Source organism: Peromyscus eremicus, chromosome 2, assembly GCF_949786415.1.
Source record: "Peromyscus eremicus chromosome 2, PerEre_H2_v1, whole genome shotgun sequence".
Classification (NCBI taxonomy): Eukaryota; Metazoa; Chordata; class Mammalia; order Rodentia; family Cricetidae; genus Peromyscus; species Peromyscus eremicus.
The window spans coordinates 159,702,719-159,711,904 of NC_081417.1; the positions used below are offsets into that span (position 1 = coordinate 159,702,719).

General features: G+C 44.8%; 1 protein-coding gene across 1 annotated transcript; it reads right to left on the reverse strand.

Moving 5' to 3' along the window:
- Positions 1–50: 50 nt before the first annotated feature.
- Positions 51–9,118, reverse strand: Vamp3 (vesicle associated membrane protein 3). The gene is made up of 5 exons (XM_059255446.1): positions 8,989–9,118; positions 7,056–7,140; positions 1,669–1,827; positions 948–999; positions 51–345 (listed from the first exon to the last, which is right to left on the reverse strand). Coding segments are annotated over exons 1-5 (315 nt in total). The 5' UTR covers positions 8,991–9,118; the 3' UTR covers positions 51–328.
- Positions 9,119–9,186: the final 68 nt, after the last annotated feature.

Sequence of the window (9,186 nt, forward strand, 5' to 3'; positions counted from 1 at the left end):
CAGCTGACTTGAACAGAATCCCCTTCCTGGAATCCACAGCAAGTTGTCAACATCCATCCAGACTCCAGCACTCTGGAGCATCAGAAGTCCTCTTTCCTAGTCGGTGCATAAATCTGTGAAGGCACTGTGCAAAATGTGGGCAGGATAGGGCACACCCCCCAGTTTGGAGTGTATATTAAAACAAAGGCACATTTTCTAGGCACTGAACTGTATGTAAACTAACAAAAATAATCATTTGGAAAAACAAGCTCAATAACACAGCAGGTTCTAAGTAGAAAGTCTTGAAGACGCTCCTGAACAGTGGGCTTCGGTTTCACCAGGTTCTTCATTAAGAGACACACCACACTAAGAAGCAGGGAAGATTTAGAAACAGTGAAAAGGGCAGTTTAGTCTTTCTACATAGCTTCTCAATAGGGATTTCTATTGTCTATATAGGGACAGGAAGAAATTGATTTGGCCAGTTGGGATGGATCAAGGTGGTCTCAGCTAATCACTATACTCCACAAAAGGAAACAAACTGCATAGGAGAGAAAAATTGACCAGTCAGTAGTAATGAGATTCCCTATTCTCAAAGGATCAATCTACATCTAGGTATGTATATCTATTATCCATCCATCCATCCATCCATCCATCCATCCATCCATCCATCCATCTACCTACCTATACAAAACACCAGACTTTAATCACACAAACTCAAATATTCAGGATCAGTATGGTGGCACATGCCTATAATCCTAGCACTTGAGAGGTTGAGGCAAGATTACAAGTTCAAGGCCAGCCTGGGTTGAACAGTGAGACCCTGCCTCAAACTTCCCTCAACACCACCATCCCAAACACCCTCAAGTATTCAAAATATTTGGTAAAGAGAAATATTTAGACCTTGGAATGAACTAACCTTCGCCCTTTGCCCTGCACATGCAAATATCAGTGAACATGGGGTAACTCACCAACAATGATGATGACAACAATCACCAGGACACTGATCCCTATCGCCCACATCTGCAACAAGACAGGCCCATTTAACATTGTAAAAACAGACAGATGGCGTTTGCTGCAACAGCTGCAGTGTGAAATAATTTATCATTTCTAAAACCTAAATTTAATATTTTCAGTTAAGATCTGAAATTTAGTTATGGGCTTTCAAAAGTGTGTTCCAATCCTCTGTGGCCTCTGGAAAGACACAAATTTCCACACAGGCTACTGAGCTTGTCCCATGTATCCTTTCTAAACAAAGCATGACAGAAGTATTTGAGATCTGATCAAAGACGTTCTCATTTGCTAACTATATAAACCTGCTTTGAGTAATATTCGTATGTGGCTGTCTCCTCTTTTGCTGAGTAAGATGGAAATTCTTAGCGTTTGACATTTGAAATTGGAGCCATTCAGACCAGAACGGGCTGCAAACTAAGCGCCGAAGCCAGAACTCCCCTACTGGTGTGTTCCCAGGGACCTGGGTGGGTCTAATGCCCAAGACTGGTTTGGGACAGTCCTATTCTGCACATCTTTTAACTTTAGCCACAAATCATGGGGTTGGATTCCTAGTTCTGGGCAAGGAAAAGGGTTGTAGACTCAGCAGTTGGCCCAGATTCCACCTGCTTTCCAGAGTCACAGAACGCAACACTCTGCAATGGAGGTGTCTGAAGTGAAGGTCTGTAAAGACAGCATTACCTTGCAGTTCTTCCACCAATACTTTCTCTTCAACTTGGCAGCACTTGTTTCAAACTGAGAAGCACCTGCCTGCAGTGCATCTGCACGGTCATCGAGCTCCGAGAGCTTCTGGTCTCTTTCTAACACTTTGTCCACGTTGACTCTCATGATGTCAACCACCTAAACAGACATGGTTACAGTTACACAGAAAGGAGAGGAAGAACAAAATACACACGAACTCTAAGGGCACTTTTTTTTCCAGGTCAGCAGCACTCTATTACTTTAAGCTAAACTCTCAGTTAAAAAGGGGGCCCAGGCCTTTGTGATAAATCCACTTAGCAAACCAGGGATAGAAGGGAACTTCAATAATGGGTACGTATTGGGAAACCCACACTAGTATTACATACCACAGTGAGAGACTCAACTTCCTCTAAGGTCTGAAACAGAACAGTGTGCTCACTTTCATGGCTGTTCAACACTACACTGGCAGTCCTGGCCAAGAAATCAGTTAAGGAAAGAAAGACAGCCTAGTTGAAAAGGAAGAGGACATCTATTCCTACATGTAAGAAATTCTACAGAAAATCCTTAAGACTCTTTTAAAGGAGGCTGGCGAGATGACTCAGCAGGTAAAAGTACTTGTGGTCAGTCTGATGACCTGAGTTCAATCCCTGGGACCCAAACAGTGGAAAGAGAAAACTGACCCCTTAAGTTGTCCTCTGACTTCTGCATGTGGTGGATGTACTGCATGTCTTCCCCCACCTCAACTGCTTTTAGAGCCAGGTCTGTGCCTATCAGTCATTCCTGCTCTCTTAAGACAAGATGAGAAGTAGGGACAGGAGAATCACCGGGAATGCCCATGTGCCAGTTTGTCTGGATTTCATAGCATAGCCATGGCAAAAATAAGAGACTTTGCCTTAGCAAGGTGGAATGAGAGAACAAACTCCAAGAAAAGTGGTCCCCTGACCTCCCAACACATATACCATGGCATGTACATCTGTGCCTACTCAAGTACATCTACCCCTTCTGCTACCCCCCCCCCCCCCCACAGACTGCTGTAAGAATTAAAGTCTTGTAAGTGGGAAGACACCCATGTTTGTATGTGGGAAGACTTAATGCTGTGGAGATGGCCGTATTCTCCAAGTGACTGACAAAGTCAATACAATCCCAACAGCTCTTTTTCCCCTCAGAAAAACTGTCATGTAATAACAATTCCAGTGGCTTTTTTTATATATAATTTCAAAGAAGAACTGAGAAGAAGCAAGTCAATATTAAAAAAAAAAACTATGGTCATACTTCCCAATTTCAAAACTCACCACAAAGCTAGAGCAATAGAAACTGTGATAATGGCAAAGGACAGAAGAAGATCAGTGGGAAAGAACTGGGAATCTGGAAATCTGCCTACACATTTACAGCCAACTAAACCAATTTACTGCTTGATTGATCGATTCTGGAGCTGGGGATGGAACCTAAGTCCTTGTGTTGGTTAGGCAAGTGTTCTACCACTGAGCTACACTCTCGTTCTGCCAACTAATTTTCAAAAGGATGCTAAGACCATCAAATGGAGAAAGGATATTCTTTTCAACAAACAGTGCTGGCACAACTAAATAGCCATAAGGAAAGAATGAAGTTGGATTCCTGTTTAATTTCCTATAGAAAAAGAACTCAATAAACCAGTGAGTTAAATTTAGGAGCTAAGAGTATAAAAACTCTTAGAAGAAAAAAAAAGTAAAGCTTTATAGCTTGTTTTAGGTTTCCATTGCTGTGCTAAAACACCATGAAGAAAAGCAACTTGGGGCAGAAAGGGTTTAATTCATCTTGCAGCTAATAGTCCAACATACAGGGCAGTCAAGGCAGGAAATGATGATGCAGAGGTTATGGAGGAATGCTGTTTACTGGCTGGCTCCCTGTGGTTTGCTCAGCATGCTTCTTATACCATCCAGGACCACTTTCCTAGAGGTGGCATCACCCAACAGTAAGCTGGGTCATCCCACATCAATCATCAGTCAAGAAAATGCTTGCCCACAGGCAAATTTGCTCAGGGGTATTTTCTCAATTGAGGTTCCCTCTTCTAAAATGACTCTAGCTGGTGTCAAGCTGACATAAAACTAGCTAGCACACAGCTTCAGGTTTGGCTCTAGGCTCTGAGATTTGATATCAAAAGCAAGAGCAACAAAAGAAAAACAATTCAAGTAACTAAAGAGATAAATTGGGGATCGGCGGTGGTGGCACACATCTTTAATCCCAGCACTTGGAAGGCAGAGGCAGGTGGATCTTGGTGAGTTCGGGGCCAGCCTGATCTACAAAACGAGTACCAGGACGGCTAGGATTGTTATACAAAGAAACCTGTAGCTTGAGTTTTCCTGCCTTGCCCACAGTCAGGACAAATCTTTGTCACCCGCCAGTCCCACAGCTGCTCAAACCCAACCAAGCAAGCACAGAGACTTATATTGGTTACAAACTGTATGGCTGTGGCAGGCTTCTTGCTAACTGTTCTTACAGCTTAAATTAATCCATTTCCATAAATCTATACCTTGCCACATGGTTCGTGGCTTACCGGGATCTTCACATGCGGCTTGTCATGGTGGCGGCTGGCAGTGTCTCCCTCACCCAGTTTCCTGTTCTCTCAATTCTCCTCTCTGTTAGTCCCGCCTATACTTCCTACCTGGCCACTGGCCAATCAGTGATTTATTTATTGACCAATCAGCAACACATATGACATACAGACCATCCCACAGCAGAAACCTTGTCTTGAAAAAACAAAAAGAGAGAAATAAATTGGGCTTTATAAAAAGTAAAACCTTTTGGCATCAAGGTATACCATGAAGAATGTGAAACTCAACCACCCCAGAGGATGGAAATATTTATGAACTACAGATCTGATAAATGTTAAATGTGAAGAATACATAAAAGAGCCTTGTAAGTTAACAACAGAAAGACAACACAATAAAATCATTTGCAAAGGAAGCATGTATGAGACACATAACTGTAATATGCTAGCCCTTGAGAGGCTGAGACAAGAGAGTCTGAAGTTAAATAGTAGCCTGGGCTACTTTATTGTTTAAGTAAGTGCCAGGTTAGCCCGTGCTAACAGCAGTAACACAAACGGGGTAAAAGACTCAAACAGTCACTTCCTCAGAGACACACAAATGGCCAACATGCACTAGAAAGGTATTCACTATCACTAACCATTGATCAAATCATTAATTAATTCAAAACTACAAAGAGATACCACCTCCTGCTTGCTAAGATGGCTGTAGCCCCAAACTCAGCACCAGGAACACCAGACACTGCTGTCTGGAAAATAAGCTCGTGTAGGATAAGTAGTCACAGCATTATTGTACGAATTATTATATATGCTACTCTTAGATCCATACTCATATGAAACAGAATGAAGACACATTTAAAAATCTGACTCCGGCATATTTATAGCTGCATTAGAGAGGTAAGAACAGCTCAGCTACCCACTAACTATGAAGGGATAACAAACTACCACTATGTGAAAAGGGGGACAAAGTGCTGGCATAGCCACAGCCTGGATGAGCATGGAAACACATGAAGGTGTGAGAAGCTTGACACTGCTCCTTCAGTATGTCATACCTGGATTAGGCAAATCCAAAGAAACAAAGCAGAAAGAGGGAAGGCGAGTGGTTATGAAATGAGAGCAGCGTGCATCTCAGCAGTGACAAGAGTTCTGAACTCAGGAAGATGTGATAGTTGTCCAATTCAGTGACTACACTAAACAAGTTATACATGAATGAGAGACTTTAAAATGCTTAATTGTGGCCGGGCGGTGGTGGCGCACGCCTTTAATCCCAGCACTCGGGAGGCAGAGGCAGGTGGATCTTTATGAGTTTGAGGCCAGCCTGGTCTACAGAGAGAGAGATCCAGGAAAGGCGCAACGCTACACAGAGAAACCCTGTCTCAAAAAACCAAAAAAAAAAAAAAAAGCTTAATTGTGCTATGGGAATTTTACCTCAAAGAACAAGAACTCAATCTCTTTAAAATTCCTTTACTTTCTAAAAAGGTACAATTTGAGTTTGCAAGTGACAGAATTAGTGTAAAGGTCTAAAATGCTTAGAATTAAGTTCATAAAGAAACCATCATATCAAAATCTTATTGTTGTAGAACATTATTTTAATGTTACTTTTGTTTATGTTACATTTGTTTAACTCTGTGAAGCTGTGTTACTCTGCCGGTCTAAAACACCTAAGGATCTAATAAAGAGGTGAACAGCCAATAGCAAGGCAGGAGAAAGGATACCTGGGGCTGGCAGGCAGAGAGGATATATAGAAGGAGAAATCTGGGAGAAGGGAGAGAAGGAGCCAGAGAAGGAGGAGGACATCAGGGGCCAGCCACCCAGCTACACAGCAAGCTATGGAGTAAGTGTAAGATTTATAGAAATAAGAGAAGGGGAAAAGCTGAGAGGCAAAAGGTAGATGGGATAATTTAAGTTAAGGAAAGCTGGCAAGAAACAAGCCAAGCTAAGGCCAAGCATTCATAATTAAGAATAAGCCTCCATGTGTGATTTATTTGGGAGCTGGGTGGCAGGCCTCCCAAAAGAGCAAAAACAAACATCTTACTGTATGATTTAATAACAGTATCTAAGATAACTAGTTTTAGGACAATTAAAAGCAGAAAGATGGTGCTGGGTGGTGGTGGTGCATGCCTTTATTCCCAGCACTTGAGAGGCAGAGGCTGGTGATCTCTGATTTCGGGATAGTCTGGTCTACAGAGTGAGTTTGAGGACAGCCAGGGCTACACAGAGAAATCCTGTAAGATTACAGAAGTAGGGAACTGGGAGATGGTTCAGCAGTTAAGAGCATTGACTGGCTGCTCTTACTGAGAACCTGGGTTTGCGGCCCAGAACAGACACAGCAGCTGACAACCTTCTGCAACTCCAGTTCCAAAGGTTTGAATGCCCTCTTCTGACCTCTGCAGGCATTGCACACACATAGTACACATATATGCAGGCAAAACACTCATACACATTAAAAAAAAAAAATCTTAAAAAAATATGAAAAAAAAAGAATATGGAAATACTGGTCTGAATTTCTCACAGAATTTTCACTGTGGTCCTCTAAATACACATCTAGAAAGAAGACTTCTGATATAGTCAAAATTTATACTCATTGATGATGCTTTTTCTTTTTTCTAACATGAAATTTTTTTAAATTGTATGTGTGTGTGTGTGTCTGTGCAAATGCATGCAGGTGCCCTTGGAGGCCAGAGTTAAAGACAGTTGAGTGGCCCACATATGTGTACTTGTAACCCAATATGGATCCTCTGCTAGAATAGTAAGTGTTCCTGACCCCTGAGCCATCTCTCCAGCTCCAATGACTTTTTCTGATAGAATTCTACGGAATTCCCATGTTTGTTTAAAATTCACGTTCTAGAATTTAGAGCAGTACCTCATCTACTTGATTTTGTGTCTGTTGGAGTCTTCGATTACTGCCAGTGGCCGCACTTGAACTTCCTGAAGGCACACCTGTGGACCTGAAAGGTGTAAGGCACAACCATGAGCATATTATGATTCCCAATGCACTTAACATAAACTAGATTTGGTAAGGCAAATAAGTAATCCCAGCACTCCTATGGTGAGATGGGAGGTGGAGACATCAAAGTTCTGGGGCAACTGAGGGCCAGCTAGCCTGACACATACGCAGCACTGAACAGAGATACTGTCTCAAATAAGGTGGTAGGCAAAGACTGACATCTGAACTGTCCTCTGCTCGCACACATATACTATGGTGTGTGTGTGTGTTTGTGTGTGTGTGTGTGTGTGTGTAAATTGTTATGCTGGGACTTAGTCTTATTAATTCCTTATACTGAAATGAAAAAAAAAAAAACAGTCCTGCAGTAAGAAAGGCACTAATGCATTTTTTAATAATCCCTCAATAATTCCCAAGACTGTACCAGTTGATAATGACCAAAGTCTAAAACATTTGTTGTGCCAATGAAGTGCATGATCTCAAGACTGGATACCTCTACTTTCTGTTTTTGTTTTTTGTTTTTGTTTTTGTTTTTGTTTTAATTGCTTTAGGGCTGGAGAGATGGCTCAGAGGTTAAGAGCACTGGCTGCTCTTTCCAGAGGATCTGAGTTCAATTCCCAGCTCACATGGTGGGTGGCTCACAACCATCTATCCTGAGTTCTGGTGCTCTCTTCTGGCCTGCAGGCATACATGCAGGCAGAACACTGTATACATAGTAATAAATAAATGTAAAAGAAAAATGCTTTAAGACACACAATTGTTTAAAGGCATTCAGTATTCTCCTGCTCTTTTTGTCGTGGCAAGAACTGTCTTATAGTAAGAAGCAATCACAAAATAGCCAAAATGGAGCAGTAGATTCAAAATGCACGGAGGGGTTTGTGTGAATGGAAAGGTGGGCTGAAGCAGTTCTCTCTGCTGGAGAGTCATTCATCTTCCACAGGTTCATCGAATGCTTTTTCATTCATGCCCACTTTTCATAACTACTCTTGCTTTGAAGTCCCAAATGCCTCCATTTAACTCTTCCCTGTATCTAAGCCAGTACCTGAGACGTGCCTCGCTACACAACAGTCGTCCTATGGATGATACCACAGTTCTTTTAAGTCTGCACCGTGTGTTAACACCAGGATGGCTGTCTCACAGAACTCAGGGTCTGAGAGCTAACCATGGAAACCGTGCTCTGGGGTGAAACAGTATCCGCGAATGAACATGCAGGGCTGAAGGTCCAGTTTAATTCTCTGAATGCAGACCTCGGGCTCTGCCGTTTGCACAAGCAGTCCCACCAGGTACCTCATAAGTGGCGTCAAATTTGGGCAGAGGGACATTCCCGAGTCCTGCTGAACGTTACCACTAGAAACCAACTTCAAAACAAGGGTGTTTTTTGCTTAAAACGGAAGCGAAACCCATGGCCAAGTAATGTTGGGGGCGCGGCAGCTTCTCGGAGGACGCCACCTGGGCCTCAGCACCTGGCCATGCCCCGGCCTCCGCACCACCGCGCGGAGAGCGAGCGCTCCCGGTGACCCCGCCCCTCTCGAGGACCTCGGGGAAGGAACCACGGGGTGTGGCGGCGGCTTCCTCTGGAAGCCGGTGCCCCACCCTCGCCCTTCGGCGTCTGCCGGCCAGCCGCGGGGCACTCCGGGACGTCGCGGCACCACGACTCGGCCGGCAGCGTCCGAGGGCAGGGTGCACCGCGGGGCCACCGCCCACCTCAGGCCCAGGGCGCTGCGCGCAGGCCCGCGAAGCCTCCACCCGAGTCCGGGTCCCGAGCGGCGGCCACCACGCCTGACGTGGGTCCCGGGAGGGGGCCGCCGCCCCCCGGAGCCCGCCGCGCCTCGCAGCGCAGCGCGTCACTCACATTTTGGCGGCGGCGGCGGCGGCGACTAGCCGAGGGTCGGCTGACTGGTGCAGCGAGCAGCCCAGGCTGGGGAGACGGGCGGGGCCGCGGTGACGTCACGAGCAGGGGCCGGACAGGAACCGACGAGGCGTTCCCAGCCGCGGAGGGCGCGCCGGAAGTGGGCGGGGCAGGAGTCGGGCCCTGGCGCAGCACTGCGGC